At 36.9% G+C, this 16,307-nt stretch overlaps 2 protein-coding genes across 9 annotated transcripts; one reads left to right on the forward strand and one right to left on the reverse strand.

The window, feature by feature from the left end:
* The first annotated feature begins 7,334 nt into the window (after positions 1–7,334).
* Positions 7,335–15,280, forward strand: LOC103320013 (uncharacterized). 8 transcript variants are annotated; one of them, XM_089046670.1, is made up of 13 exons: positions 7,335–7,460; positions 7,681–7,751; positions 8,036–8,307; positions 8,670–9,330; positions 9,464–9,663; positions 9,756–9,997; positions 10,427–11,020; positions 11,241–11,516; positions 11,725–11,794; positions 11,996–12,066; positions 12,388–13,312; positions 13,346–13,967; positions 14,082–15,280. In XM_089046670.1, exons 2-8 carry the CDS (start codon positions 7,731–7,733, stop codon positions 11,336–11,338), a joined length of 2,088 nt encoding a protein of 695 aa, XP_088902796.1. In that variant the 5' UTR covers positions 7,335–7,460; positions 7,681–7,730; the 3' UTR covers positions 11,339–11,516; positions 11,725–11,794; positions 11,996–12,066; positions 12,388–13,312; positions 13,346–13,967; positions 14,082–15,280. The 8 variants fall into 8 exon arrangements, with proteins under 8 accessions (XP_088902796.1, XP_088902797.1, XP_088902794.1 ...); XM_089046671.1 differs by having other exon boundaries at positions 14,356–15,280; XM_089046668.1 differs by having other exon boundaries at positions 12,388–12,548; positions 13,087–13,312; positions 13,346–15,280.
* LOC103320012 (Leucine-rich repeat (LRR) family protein) lies at positions 12,814–14,949 on the reverse strand. The gene is given in 3 exon segments (XM_008221618.3): positions 12,814–13,535; positions 13,538–13,569; positions 13,572–14,949. Coding segments are annotated over 3 exon segments (1,728 nt in total). The 3' UTR covers positions 12,814–13,217.
* Positions 15,281–16,307: the final 1,027 nt, after the last annotated feature.

Here is a 16,307-nt window from a genome sequence, read left to right on the forward strand (position 1 = left end):
CTCCTCTTTAAGCGTGTTGGATCCTACAATGAATAAAATATATGTATTGTTCATTTCTATTGAGAAATGGTTCAAATAATTTTATTTGAGAGATACTCTTTGAGCTACTTTATAAATAAATAAAAAATTAATAATTTAAACCATCCATTTTTTAAGTTTTTATTCATAAATTATTCTTACAAAAAATTAGACAAATCAGAAACCCTTTAAACATCTAATTGTGTCCTACAAAATTAATAAACAGAATGATTCAAGAAAATACTAAAATTTCAATAATTTAATTGAGTAGTCAAATGATATCGGATTTAAGTTATTTTTTGCATAGATGATCTTCGAATGAATATCTATAAAATAGACAGTTTGGATTAATGAAGTATAATGTATGGAGGGCTCTACTAGGGTGTCCCTCAAATAAACTTATTTGAGGGATCCCTCAACCGAAGCTCATTATATATATAACTAAAATTTTAAAATATATATATATATATATTCGAAGACAAAAAAAATTATATTTAAAAGAAACTAATATATAAACCATGGAGATGAAGTTATATCTCTTCAAAAATGCCCCATGCGAATGGAAAATGAAACATAAGGTAGATGGAGGGTTTCATTTCCCCCCATATTTTCTCATGAGCCATGAAATCATTTCTCAAATTTGGACTTACCAAACATGGGAAATCATTCCTTTTTCTACCAACCAAATGCATGAGTTAGCTCGATAAATTTATAGAGGGTGATTATCATAATAGAAAAATAATGTATGTTTTGAAGGGTAATTCAAATTTATTTTCTAGATTTTACTAGAATATAGGTTTCTTTTCTTTTTATTTATATCGTAATGAAAAATATTACAGTTCAATTTTTTTTATCTTTTTTTTTATATTTTCCAAACGAAGAGAGTTTTATCTCAGTACAAGAGGCTAGAGAGCATATTAAAACTCTATCTCATCTTCAACCATTTAATGCAAATATGTAATATTTTTAGGGAAAAAAACTTATGATAAGATTGTTTGCCCGTTTTGCGTTTACTCCTGTGATGGAAGGGCAAAGTTCCCCACTGCCTTGAGAACCATAAACTGGTCGACAAGTCAGCTTTCTTTGGTGTGCGAGCGTGCCACTGCTAGCAATAAAAATTCTAGCATACTTAGTTTGGAATAGATAACTTGCGCCCCAAGTTACTGATTTCTGCAAACAAACGATTGTGAATTTGGGTGAGGAATATCTCCCAAGTAAGTTCTTTTCTTGCCTCAGACGGGTGAGGACTTTAACAATTTATCTCAGTATAAAGAGGTTGTTCTGGCCAGAATGGTTGATGGAATTTAAACTGCTTTTAAGCGTAATCGATGGAATTTAAATCGTTTTTAAGCGTAATCGCCTTTTACAAAACTATAACAATAAATACTCATGCTAGAGAGATGAAGATACATTGGAACTCCATTTACTGGATGGGAGGCTACATTGCTCGGCTGGATGAAATGTCCGGCCGGAGAATGTTGACAACTCGATTGCTAAGCTTCAACTATAAATCGATATCAAAGGTTGATTCGCAAAGCTTCAATGTACTTTAAGCTTTTGTGAAGCTTCGAGTGCGAATCTGCGGCTTCTTGATTTGTAAGGGTAGTGGTTCTCGAGGACTTCAGTGGGCTAGAGACTGCATTGTGAAATTTGTTGAGGTTTTCATGTTTGGGAAAAGCTCAAGCTCTACCTGTCTTGGTTTTTGCCAAGTCTGAACCTTGGGAATTCTAATCTAAAGCTGGTTTTCACTTGGAATTCAAGTGAGCTTCTGGTTGAGTTGTTTGTGTTGGTGTCTTGGCTCAATGAGCTTTGGTTGCTTCAGTGTTTTGAAGGTTTTTTGAGATCAAGTGATCATTTTGAGTTTTTGTTTTTGATTGATTTTTTGGTTTTTTGACTGTCCTCTACCCTGTTCACTCCTTCTTGTATTTATAGAAAAACTGTTTCTTCTCTGGAGTAGGGTGATTGTGTTTTTTTATTGGGCGGCAAAGATATTTTCCCCTTTTCTCTTCTTCTTGATTTTGGCGGATAGGCGATCACTTCTGCTTTTCATTGCCCCTTGTGATATTTTACCCGTGATGGTTAGTTTGATTCTTTTTCTGGACAGCTCCCGCTTTCCTGCTTATCCCTCTCTGAGATTGTAACTTGCTTATCTATTTTGGGAGAATTACCTTCTCTGTAAAGACAGAAAAAATCTCTGAATATACATATATAAGGGGATTTTAATCTTGTTCTTCTTGATGTCACGAACCCTTCAATCACTTCTTCTATGGCAGTTGCCATTGCTGACTTCCGCCATTGCTCGACTTTTTCATCCCAAAGGCTGCCATTGCTGACTTTTTATCCCAGAGGCTGCCATTGCTGACTTTTTATCCCAGAGGCTACCACGTGGGATTGTTCCCTCTTTTGGACTCCTTCTTCCTATTATGTTGGGCCTGTGAGGCCCAAATCAGCCTTGTTTGCTCTGATGAGCCTTGGGCTAGATGTGTCAATTTTTGGCCCAAACAAAGATCAAATTTAAGTTGAAGAAAAAAAAAACTCATAAAAATAAAAGTTAAATCCACTTGCGTTTTGGCGTCGGATCTCCACCACCATCCTTTTTACGATTTCTTTATGTTTGTAATAAGTTGCAGAGACTCTTTGGGTTCTCTGTGTAGTTTTCACATATCCTTCTGTGATAGCTTTTCACCGCTCTTTTGTGAGAGCTTTTCACTTCACCTTTGTGAGAGTTTTATTTGTATTGTTATGGCTTTGTTTTTTCAAGCTTTATCTTTTCTTTTTTTTTATTCTAAGTTTGCAATCTTAGTTGGGATGTCTATGCCAGAGTTTCTTTGATCCTGCGTGATCGTTAGTGGAGGCGAACCAAATTATCTTAATTTTGATGTTAGACAGTTCTATTATTGTAATGGCTCTTTTGTGGCTAGTTTGTATTAGCCCTTTGTGGCTAGTGACTTTTTTGGCTGAATTATAAATGTAATAATATAATTTATATAAATAAAAAAGCTAAATCCAGGTAGCTTACCAAGTAGAAAGAACATATATAGGTATATATATATATATATATATATGTATATATAAATTAAGCACGAAAGCAACTTACACTCTTCTTCTGTACACACCAAGTGTCATGATTGTGGCCCACATAATCTCTGTTAGACTTGGCATTGATTTTGTCATCTGTTGAGGCAGAAAAACTTGTGTGAAACGGGAATAACGATGTTTTGCTATTCCCGGCCAATCATAGACTGTCATGTGGAAAAGTTATCATGGGTGACATATCGTGATTAACTGGAGATAGTAAAACAGTGTTATCTTCGTTTCACACAAGTGTTTCTCATGTGAGAACCATAGTTTTTTCACCTGAAAATGTAATTGGACCTTGGAACATTAACATCAATGGAAAATATGCGTGGGATTTGGAAAATAAAAAACAAAATTGAGAAAAATAGTTTTCTCTCTTTTTTATTTTTTCTTTTTATAGTTATTCTCAAGCTTTTTGTCTCACGACTGTAATCATCATTCACACTTCGGTTTCATCGATAATTAAACTGACTGAAAAGAAAAAGTGGTTTTCATTGTTTTCAATCTATGGCTTTCATGGAACAAAAAAGCAAGAAAAAAAAAATTACAAATTTATAAATAAACCCAATTTTAGACATGTATTTATAAAAAAATCCAAGCTATTTAAACATGAAACACACCCAAAATCAACCCCAAAGTCAACTTTTTGGGTGTGTTTATAAATGGGTTTTGAGTGTGTGTAATGATGGGTTTTAGGTGTGTTTATAAAGTGTTTTATTTATAATTTCAACCTTCAAGTGAAACTCCCAAAAAAAATCTTAAGTTTTTATTTAGAAGTTTGATTTTTAGTACCATTTATTACTGAATATCGTAAATAAATATCATTATTTACTAATCATGCCATATAACTTGATGTTATAAAAGTCATGATTAGAAATCTGAAATAGGGTTTCATTGGTTAGTGTGACAAGTAGAAAGTGATTTGTTATGATTTTAGGCTTTTAAATAAAATAGAAATTGCATATGTGAGTTCGAGCAGTTAGTTAGTTAGTTACTTAGAGCAGTATCGGACTCATCTGGATGTAAAATTTTAAATTTAACCACCTAATTTGTTTAACTAATTCAGCCAATTATAATTTTTCTTAAGAACTTCTAGCCCCACCACAATTCAACTTAGCCCACTAAATGACCTAAAAAAAGCATTAACCAATTCAGCCTAAAGCCCAGTTCTTCTAGTTCTTTGGAGTTCTTTTATTCCTCCATTGACAAAACCCTGATTTTAGCACTACCGTGTGGCTACTATTTTCTAACCGAGTTTAAATCTCATTCCCCGTAAATTTTAGTAGTTTAAAATATCATTTTGATAAATTAATTAGAAAAAATCACGAAAATCAAAATTCATAAAGCAAATTCAAATATCTTGGCCAAAAACAGGCCAACCTGCAGACTTGGTGGATATATATATATTAATGTTTTAGGATGATCCAAGTGGGATCAAACAAAATAAAGACTAAAATAAATTAGAATTGTTGTCACCAATAAAACAATATATATAATGAGATAAATTAATGATGTGAACGAACATCAATTATGATATCATACTATACTCATCAATTTGAGAATCGAAATCTTGATGTTGTGTGCAATGGAGGATAGGATAACGACAGCCTTATAATTAGCATCCTTTTCCCAAAGTCAAAAGTCTATGAGTGGGTTGTAGTAGCTGCTAATGCTTTGGCTACCCGAAGTTATAATCTTGGCCCTGGTCTCCATGTCTATGATGAGGTTCCTGACTTCCTTGAATATATCCTTGCTGCGGATGCTGGGGGCACTGTGAGGCCTCGTTCTGTTGTTTTGCCACAGAAGCACCACTTGCCAAATTGTCAATCCAAACTCGTCAATTTGGGACAAATCAGGGTAAAAGTTGAGATTAAGCACCACTTAACATTCTAAATGCGAAAATCCAAGATCTGGGAACAGAACCAAACTCCAAAGTTAGCAAAAAGCAACTGTATTAATTAGGGCATCGAGATGATCACATTTTGAAAAGCATGACATCAGAGATAAAAGAGAATAAGGCTGGTTGACTTGTATACAGCATACCAATCATAGTGCACGACCTCTTCATAAAGTAGCAAATAAGATTCCAGTCATACGATGCTTATTTGACAGAAGGCCACACTAAAAAGCTTGAATTGTTAAGAACCATCTCTTACATAAGTAAAGGTTTGTAGACATATATTTTAAAGACATACGACGACTGTCATATCTCATGTTTGGCAAACTTAAACATATCTAACAACAATCGGTTTCAACGAGGTCTAGTTCAATGAATTTATAGATATAACGATAGGTATAACAAATACTCGTCTACATAACTAGATCTAAAAGTATAACGATATTTATTTGACCAACACTTTTATTAACTTATTTTTGTATAAAATTCTTAAACAAAGTGCAAAATGTTATTGAGACAACTTAAATTATATAGACCACGGAGACGGTGATGGTGGTGATAGCCCCAAAAGAACAACCTACACCAGCATATCAGTAATTGGTTAGACTTTTTGGTTGACATCTATTTCATCATTTTTATTTTTATTTTTCCTTTTCAAAATGATCATGTTGGAACAAACAGCTAGCGTAAAGTCTTTATCCGGGCAGAGAGCATTCGTGTGATGCATTGTACACGTTCCTTTTTTGTTTAAAATATTCTTTTACTTCTACAATATTTTATAAATTACTTGGATATGTTTGGGCCTGCGTGCCTCTGCGTGTCTAAATTCTGTTAGTTGCTTTGTGAAATAAAAAAAAGATAATGAAGTTGTACTTGGGCTAATCTTATAATTAACGATGATTTCTTCTATCAAGTTCTAGTAGGATGAGCCAAGTTGATTATTAATTGTATTTAAATAATGCAATAAAAAAAACCCCTAATGACAGTGATGATTGCTTTAATCAACTTCAAGTAGAATAGTTGTACGTGCATAACCTAATTAAAAAACTAATGAAAGAAAAGAAAAGAACCTGAAGTACAATAAAAATTGAAAGATATTGAAGTGTGAAAAAAACGTCTACACACATTTGTATGATGTCAAGCAGTCTAAACACGCTTCTCTGATTGGGGATTAGAGGTTTAAAATAATAAGAAGCCTAACATGATTTATGTGGTAGTGAATATTTTCTTTATTTAAATATACAATTTTTAAATTTAGTGGGCCTTATTTTTGGAGATCAATGACGAAAATGCAATTTAGGGTACATCTCATTCTATTGATGAAAATGCAATAGGCTGCATATGCGGGTTATAAGTTATAACATTTAGACAGAGCAATTCGAATTTCTTTTATTTTGGATTGTAATAATTGAAAGTAGTTTAGATTACCGCATGTATCATACCCAATGACCCACATACAATCAAGTATATTTTTTTTATTTCTCCTATCTTATCACGTTATTTGACTCATTTCACACAAAAAGTTTCAACGTGTGTCGAGACAAACACAACAAGAACATTTGTTAATTTTGGTGTTTTGAATCTACCCTCACTATCACACCTAATTGAGTGCTAATTAAAAGGTCTTCCTAGCAAATAGGATTATGGGTGGAATTATTGGTGTTGGATTAATTGGATGGAATGCTTATTGGACATAAAAATGTTGGATTTACTTTCGTTTTGCTGGACGACGCATTATCCCTTCTTGGAAAGAAATGGTGGATTAAAAAAGTTGTGAAGTAATGCAAACTTTTTAGAGCCGTGGAAGCCGTACAAGGTGTAGAGCTGCTGACAACCATTCATGCAGGTCCTTCATTTTTATTTTTTATTTTATTTCAAAGACGAGAAGAAAGAGAATCAAACTCTCGTTGTAGAGACATGAATGATAATAACGCTACCACAAGTATAATTATAAGACTTTTCACTGTATTGACCTTTCTTTTATCTTTAAGGAATGCTAAGGACAATAACTAACCAACGTGTGAGTGACTTTCAACCGTTGATGCATGTATGTACTGTTATGAAATTCATTTACACCAACAATTGGAAGTCTATTGGTGCGTGTAGGAGATTGCCCTAAGCACCGTCCCCTTCTTTTAAAACCGAAAAAGGAAATATTATAAGTAGGAGCCAACTTTTGAATGTGAGGCTCGGTTGGGCTGGACTAACATTTCCATATGAGATGGGCCCATATTTTTTGATCTGGCCCAAACATACATCTGATCCAAGCATATTGTTTGGGTTGGACCCATTTTGGGAACCCAAAAAGAAAAGAACGACAGAAGAACTGAGGTCATTTTGGTAAATTAATAGCTTTGTCGGATACACAGTGATCACCAGAAGGCAAAAACTCCCAACGCTCCACTGAAACTTCGAAGACCTCAAATCACTCTTCCATGGCTTTCCATTCAAATGGCAGCCTCTAGAGGTAGATATCCCTCCTCAATCTTACTATCTGTTTTCCTTAGCTTTACTTATTTCTTTTACTTATTTTTTTTTTTTTTTTTTTTTCACATGGATTTTCTTTGTGCTGATCTTTTTGCATTTTTCTCAGCTGCTCCTTGGTTTTCCTCTTTCCATCTCTGGAATTTTTTGTTGATTATTATTCTAGTTTTTATGTAAATCTTAACTTGATAACTCATTTGCAGTATAAAAGTTTCAGAATTTACACGTTTTGAGCTAGTGGAGAAGGAAAAGCATGAAGGGCCATGAACACAAGGTAAATTTTATTCAATTGCTTTTACCTGAGCAATCTTTGAAGTTCCTACTGTGCTGTCATCTTAAAATTCCAACCATTTTATTTTGTAATCTCAAGTAACTTTGCATTTTGCTTGTTTAAGTTGGTAACTTGGTGTTATGTAATGGTAAGTGAAACCTTATTTGATTTTTTAAGGCAGAAAAGGCAGCATGAGATTAGCATAGACCAATTATTCTAAAATCTTAGCTTGGATTTTTCTGCTACAAAAATTAGAAGAGGTTTGATTTGGTTTTATGTGATCACAGATTCCAAGAATGGAGGACATTCTTAACCTTCCAGTACAAGATCCTCCATGTGCAGAGTTTTCTGCGGCTCATATCAAATGGGTAAAAGTAGAAGGCGGTCGCCAAGGTGGCGATAATATTGCCCTAATCCCATTTGCTAGAGTGGGTGATTTTGTGAAAGGAGAATCTTCAAATGCAGAATGCCCTGCTAGCTTCCGCATTGAGTCAAGAAGGAGGAGACCTGAGGGCAGCATCAGCAAGCCAAGGGTTGATGGCTATCTTGAGTATACACTGTGTGTTGTCTTTGCTCTTCAGAGTCCACTAGGCCTTCCTTTCTTTTCTGTGTTTGTTGGGGTTCATGGAGTTCTGGTCTTAAATACCTCCTTTTGACCTTTTTAACCTTCGACTGAGTTTCACTGCTTGATTCAGTAGTTTCTGCACACCTTGTACGATGCTTGGAAATTAGGAATTCATTTCACATTTAAGCTCATTAATCATAACTTAGAGTTTATTAATATTCATGAATATAACTATTAAATTAAACTTGCAAATATAGGTAACTGTAATGTGCTCCATAGACAATTAAATTAAATGCATTCAAATGATTTTCAACTTAAATTTGAGAGACATAATTTTGTATATGGTTATTCATCAGATACTGGTGTTCTTATGGTCCTGAGGATTACCGAGAAAATGAATCTGGTGTGTTGGATGGTTCTAGTACAAAGCCTGCATCCGGAAAGGGAAGCAGGCCTGGGAGGCGTCACATGATGAGGGGCTGCATCTGTCATTTTACTGTAAAACGCTTATATACCCGGCCACTTCTAGCTCTCATCATCTATAATCAGAGAAATCATGTAGACAAATCAGGATCGCCTTGTCATGGTATACATGATCAGGATGCTATGGGAACGAGAGCCATGTATGCTCCACGAATTTCAGAGGAGCAACGCCAGAAAGTGATGTCTATGCTTTATGTCGGACTACCTTTGGACAGTATAGTTCAGCATCACATGGAGATGGTCGAGGGGCATGGGGGACCTCATAACCGTGATGATTTTCTAAGTCGTAATGATGTTCGTAACATGGAAAGGGTGATTCGCAATTCTTCTCATGAGTTGCATGAAGATGATGAATGCAGTATAAGGATGTGGGTTCAACGCCATCGCAAGAATGTGTTCTATTTTCAAGATAGCTCTGGTTCAGAACCATTTGTTTTGGGGATGCAGACAGATTGGCAGCTGCAGCAGTTGGTCCAATATGGACATAATGGTTACATAGCTTTCCATTCAACATTTGGCTTAAAGAAACTTAAGGTATCGTGGTTGCTTCTTCTAGTTACGTGCATTTGATATTCCAAATTTTTTTCCCCTTATTTTTTTTGTCTTCAAGAATTAAACAAAACAATTATGATTTTGTATCCTTATTGTTTTTTTCCTCTCTTAACAGTATCCCTTGTGTACATTACTTGTTTTCAACGCATCACGGGATGCAATACCAGTTGCTTGGGTCATTACCTCGTCTTTCGTCAGTCAAGATATCCATAAATGGATTGGGCTACTGGCTGAAAGAATCCAAACCAAGGATCCAAGATGGAGACTCGATGCCTTTTTAGTGGATGATCCTTCCTTTGAAATTTCTATAATAAGGTAATAATATTAGTGTGGCTATGCAGTTTAGTCATAGAGTTTTGTTTATAAATTGAATTGAATTTTTGCTGCAATTGTTTCTTTATTTGCAGAGAGGCTTTCCAATGCCGGGTCTTATTATGCATCTGGCGTGCTCGGCGTTCTTGGATAAGAAGACTTTTAAAGACATGCTGCAACTTTGATGTTCAGCGAGAAATGTTTAAGCACTTAGGCTGGCTTTTGTATTGCACAAGAAGGCCAAATACTATGGATTCAGTTGAGGAGTTTATGCAAGTATTTGTTGATCAATGTGCCTTTATGGATTATTTTAAGAGTCGATGGTTACCAAATATAGGTATTTTCCCATTTATGATTGAGACATTTAATTCATAAAATAAAAAGAAGACATATTTTCTCTTACCAGGCCCGAATACCTGTTTCTGTCAAATGACCTATGCCTTCTCCTCATTGGACTGTTGGCTTTTGTCTTTAAGCTCCGTTTGATATCATTTTGCATGCCTTGTACTTTATATAGCTGGCCCCAAACCCATTGAGAGGAGGGTTAGTGTAGCCTAGTTGTTAGATGACACATGTGAACTATGTGGTCTAACTTACAAACATGAATCCTGAAATGTGATATTCTTAATATTCAAACTTCAGTGTTACAAAATGCAGTTGATGTGCTAGATGTTGTGATTGCTGTTGTAACCATCACAATGGCCGCTTCAAACATTGTTATATTGTTCTTTCAAACATTGATATTTGCATTGCTCTTGTTGTGCAGAGTTGTGGGCCAATGGCATAAGGTCTCTTCCTGTGGCTGGTCCAGAGCCAAATGCTGCAATTGAGTCCTATCATCTAAGGTTGAAATCCAAGCTTTTCAATGAACAATATGTTAATTCTTGGTCAAGAGTTGACTGGTTAATCCACACACTTACAACTGAATTTCAATCTTCATATTGGTTAGACCAATATAGCATAGAGACTGGGTATTTTGAAAACTTGAGGGACAAATCTTTCTCAACCAATGCTTGGTATCAGGCTTTGCAGATCCTAAATGTTGATGTCATACTGGATGAGCAAAATCTCCAGTATGCAAAAGTCATCTCACAAACAGACAGAAGCCTGGCATACACTATTTGGAACCCCGGTTCCGAGTTCTCATTGTGTGATTGCCCTTGGTCAAGGCTAGGAAATCTCTGCAAGCATGTCATCAAGGTGGCAATCACATGTAAAAGTCAGCAGGTTGCAAGACCATTATTGTCTGCCCAAGTTTATCGGCAGGCCTTGCTTACCCTTCTTCAAAATCCCCCAGATGATCCTTTAGTTCTTGACCATGCCATTTTACATGCAACCCGCTTGCAACAGGACATTAAAGGCTTGGAAGTAGTGGGTTTCCAGCCTTTACCTTCAGAGATTAGTTCTCATGTAGGACAGGCCATAAAAAAAGGAGATAAAGGCTTGGATCTGGCCTTTACCTTCAGAATCAGTAGTTGCTCATGTATGCAGACAATATCACTGATTTGCTTCCCTCATTTACAGATGAGTTCTTGACCATGCCATTTTACATGCAACCCGCTTGCAACAGGACATTAAAGGCTTGGAAGTATTATCTAATAGTGGGTTGCTCCAGCCTTTACCTTCAGAGATTAGTTCTCATGTAGCAGACAATATACTTTTTCCTCATCTCCACTGATTAGGCCATAAAAAAAGGAGATGGAAACATGCACGAGGCTTGAAGTTATGATCTTTGATCTGGCTCATGGTTAAGACTTGATGTACAGTTCAGACTGTACCTCAGTGAGCTTTGAAATGCTTTGGTATTCATGACTCTCCCTGTCTCTTTCACTCAGATGCAGACGTGCATTGTGGAGGTATTTATATCTTTCATGCTTCTGATTACTGCTCTCCTTTTTCTTCATTTCTCATGTGTTTGTTGAGAATAAAATCAAGGAAAAATAATTTTTTAAATCAAATTCAGCTTTTCACGTAGTTTGATATTTCAATTATTATTTAGATTATGCATTGAATTTTTCCTTTCTCAAGTGAAAATGAAGATTCTTGACTTTCTTCTTCCTGCAGCAACGATGGAACGCAGATTTTACAATTTCTTATTCAGAGTCGTAAATATTGAAGCAGAGCATTGTAGAAGGTGATAGTGAGACCTAACTTTTCTACATGGTATATTTGTAAGCAATACCTTGAAATTTGAAAAGAATCCAGAAAAAGAATTTCCTCTCTCCAGGGTTGGCTGTAAAAAAGTGGCTATTTAAATTATAATTTAAAGACCAGTTTTTATCGAAGTTAGTTCATCAAAGAAATTTTTAGCCACAAGTATGTGAACTCTGTGCAGTTTGCAGGAAGAAGCAATCAGGTGTAAGGGTGTGATGAGCAGTTTTGAAAAATTTGACGACCGTGTTGAAGGTAAGAAAAAATTTTCCTACTTGAATATCAGTAACTAGAAAAATCCTTGATTCTCTTTACAAATTCATCTTTTTTAAGTATTAATACTCAGGTAGTTCTATAACTGTTTTACATTAAAAACTCTGAAATAATTCTTTAATGTAATGCTTCAAGAGGTAGAGAAAGAAGTCTAATGTTTAAGTTCATATTTTCGTAGGAAACTAGGATTTACGTTTAATTTCTCATCCTTGCTTTCTTTTCCTCTCTTTTTTCTTTGTTTTGTTTTTCTGCTGGACTAGATATCAGTTTGTTAGGTTTTCCATTAATTGTCTGTTCTCACAGCAAGCAGATGGGACAAATCAGCAGAAAGAGAGCTGCTTTAAAGATGAGGATGTGACAAAAACTGGGGGAGGAATTCAGTCGCTCCTGACTGCTTTGTTTGGTGGTTGGTCGACCATTTAAGTTTCAAGGCAACACAGATTTCGACCACACAAAAAAAAAAGGTTTCAAGGCAACACATAGAATTTTACCTTTTGCCCTTTTACCAGTTTAAACCAGTAATATGACTGGAGAATCCAATGTGCTTGAGGCCGTTTTAGTCACCTGATGGAACTTAGTTGCAAGGGTTTCAAGCTTTATTTGGCTAAATGGTTCTAAGAATCTTTAGTTGAAAGAGATTTCAATTGGGACCGGAAGAAATCCAGCATTGCATGTTGTATTCAATTTGAGTAGAAGTGTGTGCTTTAATTTACCATTTAGCTCTGAAAATAAGCAAAAGGAAAGCTCTTAATATAACAGAAATGTGAGAATCTAGAGAGCTTTGTAATTACATTCCAAGTAGCCTAGTACTTTATCTTCCAACTTATTATCTACTTTTAAAGACAAGTCCATAACAATGTAAATAAATAGAGATTTTTTTTTGTTGAAAAAAAATTAAGAAAAAACATTCACTATGCACTGTCTCGTTCCTCTTGTGTTCACCTTCACCTTGTAACATGATTTGATGACCTTGTTCTGTATTGCCTGCGTCTCTGGTTGCAGTGGTAGAGATGATGAATTCATGGCAATTATTTTTAATGTGGAAATTCGTTTCCAAGTGATGGGACTTTAGTCACTCTAGTGTATCAGTCTCTAAGCTGTCTGGGAAGGTGGAGAAGAAATGGAAGGAATCACTAATAAAACAGTGGTGGTGGCGGTGAGGCATAGGAGACACCGATAGTTGGTGGCAACGGGCCATCATACACTGGAGCTGGTGGTGAAGGTGGAGGTGGAGAAGGTCTCATAATGGTGGTGGGTGGAGGTGGAGAAGGTCTCATACATGGTGGTGGAGATGGAGGTGGAGAAGGTGAAGCGGGTGGTGGAGAATAAATAGGTGGTGGAGGCGGCGATGGATGAGAATTAGAGGGTGGAGGTGGGGGAGAATGTAGGGGAGGTGGTGGTGAATTGTGAGGAGGAGATGGTGGAGGATCAGAGGGTTGAGGTGGTGGTGGGAATGTGGTGAAGGAGGTGGTGGGAGGGAAGGCAAGGCTGTGGGGATGGTGGCGGTGGTGGAGGAGGAGGAGGAGGAGGAGGTGAGGATGGAGGTGGTGGTGATGGTGGCGGTGATGGTAATGGAGGTGGTGGTGATGGTGGCGGTGATGGTAATGGAGGTGGTGGTGATCGAGATGGTGGTGGTGGTGGAGGTGGAGGTGGTAATGGTGGGGAGGGAGGAACAGAAGGACGGCATCCAAAAGAACTACAACGAACACCCTTAGACAAGGCCAATTTACAGTGTAACATGGTTCTCTGCTTTGGCCTACGCCGCAAGCAATTCTTGCTGTCATCAAACTTCTCCAATTTCAAACACGTTGGTGGCTCACTAGTGAAGAAGTTGTGCTCAAAGCTGAAGTTCCTCAGGTTCTGAAGCTCACAAACGCTCTCAGGTATGTTCCCTCTTAGCATGTTATGAGCCACATTGAGCGCCTCCAAGCTCACCATTTCACCCACTGCCTCCGGCAACTCGCCAATGATCTGATTATAGCTCACATCAAACACAGTCACATCCTTCAGCATCCCTATTTCCTTTGGCAAGCACGAGTGGAAGCCGTTGTTTGTGAGCACCACTTCGTTCAAATTCTTGGACATGTTGCCGAGGCTGGCTGGCACACACCCATGGAAGTTGTTGTTTGCAAGAACAATAACTGAGACCGGCGAGTTCCCGAAATTATCCGGCAATTTGAAGGAGAACCTGTTGTGGTTGATGAAGATTGCATCTAGATCTTTATCAAACAGTTCCTTGGGGACCTTACCTTCAAACTCATTGAATCGCAGGTCCAGGAATTTTAGCTTTGGCAGTTGAAGAACAACAAGAGGGAACTTCCCAGCAAAGCGGTTGTTGCTCAGATCAAGCTCAAAAAGCAGCTTCAGTTTGCTGAAACTCTTCGGGACACTGCCGCAAAACCGATTGGAGTTGATGTGGAACAATGCAATATCTGAGAGCAGACCCAGCTCTTCGGGGAGGTACCCTGCAATGCCGCCGTGGTTCAGATCAATGCCGGCCACAGTTTCGACTGACGGGTCGTCTAGGGCTCGGGAGCAGAAGACTCCAGTGTAGCTGCAGATATTGGATCCAACCCAGTTGGATGTTTCGCCCAGAGGGTCTGAGAGCATGGCTTGTTTCCATGCCTGGAGGGCAACGTAGGCACTCCTGAGTCTTGGGTTGTGAAAAACAAGGGAGGATGGGACTGCCACAAGCTCCCCTCTTGACCCATCTTGGTCAGTGTAGAACAAGAGCTGCCTCTGATTAATATGAGAAAGTTTTAACTCTCTCAGGCCTGCATTAGGGTTTTGGGCAGTGGAGCCAAGGCAAAGGATCAGTATCAAGAAAGTAGAGGGTAGAAAAATGTGTTGAATTTCTCTCTTCATCACATACAAGAGATCACATCTATGGGGTTTCAATTTCTTGGTTTTGGTTTGCTCAGCATTTTAAGAGAGAAAAAGAGAGGCTTTTGGGGATGGGAAAATGATCAAAATCCACAGTTAAAGCTCAGAGCCACTGAGTTTTTGTAAAACCTTTTTTGTGTATAACAATTTTGTTCACTGTGCAAGACAAGTATGTCAGAGGAGTGACAGGTAGGGACGTTGAGATTTTGCTGGAACCGATGAATGCATGATTCTTATTACATCTGTATAAAATGGAACCAGTCAAAGGGAAACACGGTTATTTCTGGGACGGTTCCCGATTTTAACTCTCTCATCTTGGACTTGATCAAGTTTTTCACACCAATTTAGGGGCCTGAGGTGTTAGTTGCAGATATAAGAGAATTTTAAGAGGGATGGTAAAAGACCCCTTAGTGAGACATAATTAAGAATTTGACTACGCGTTTTAGACCTACATATGGCTGATAATCGTCCACACGCACGTAATCAACTGAGTTAAAGTTAGTGTTAGTTGCAGATATACGAGAATTTTAGTAAAAAACCCCTTAGTGAGACATAATTAAGAATTTGACTACATGTATTAGACCTACATACGGCTGATAATCGTCCACACGCACGTAATTAATTGAGTTAAAGTTAGTGTTAGTTGCAGATATAAGAGAATTTTAAGAGGGATAGTAAAAGACCCCTTAGTGAGACATAATTAAAATTTGACTACGCGTATTAGACCTACATATGGCTGATAATCGTCCACACGCACGTAATCAACTGAGTTAAAGTTAGTGTTAATTGCAGATATAAGAGAATTTTAAGAGGGATAGTAAAAGACCCCTTAGTGAGACATAATTAAGAATTTGAGTACACGTATTAGACCTACATACGGCTGATAATCGTTCGCACGACGTAATTAACTGAGTTAAAGTTAGTGTTAGTTGCAGATATAAGAGAATTTTAAGAGGGATAGTAAAAGACCCTTAGTGGGACATAATTAAGAATTTGACTACGCGTATTAGACCTACATATGGTTGATAATCGTCCACAAGTACATAATCAACTGAGTTAAAGTTAGTTATCCATACTCGCAAAAGTTATTTACATTAACACCCTATGAGGTTTCTTATGTTTGTACAAAACACCCCTTCATGTTTCAAAAATTACACGAACACCTCTAAGGTTTCAGTGTGTTTTCATAAAATCTCTTTTCGTTGATTTGTACAAAAATTGATGATTTCATTGAAAAATAACTTTTGCAAATGACAAAATTAACCTTAATGAAGAATATGCAATCTAATCTCAAAGGCCTACTTTGTCATTTGGATAATTTTTTGTATAAGATGAAAAAT

The sequence above is a fragment of the Prunus mume genome, linkage group LG2 (genome assembly GCF_029339155.1).
Source record: "Prunus mume cultivar Tortuosa linkage group LG2, ASM2933915v1, whole genome shotgun sequence".
In the NCBI taxonomy this organism is placed as follows: domain Eukaryota; kingdom Viridiplantae; phylum Streptophyta; class Magnoliopsida; order Rosales; family Rosaceae; genus Prunus; species Prunus mume.

Excerpts from the sequence above, each read along its gene's own strand:
- LOC103320013 (XM_089046667.1), top strand. The coding sequence starts at position 7,731 with ATGAAGGGCCATGAACACAAG. Across the intron at positions 8,308-8,669 it reads GGCTATCTTGAGTATACACT|ATACTGGTGTTCTTATGGTC; the intron begins GTGTGTTGTCTT and ends GTTATTCATCAG. Across the intron at positions 9,664-9,755 it reads TTTGAAATTTCTATAATAAG|AGAGGCTTTCCAATGCCGGG; the intron begins GTAATAATATTA and ends CTTTATTTGCAG.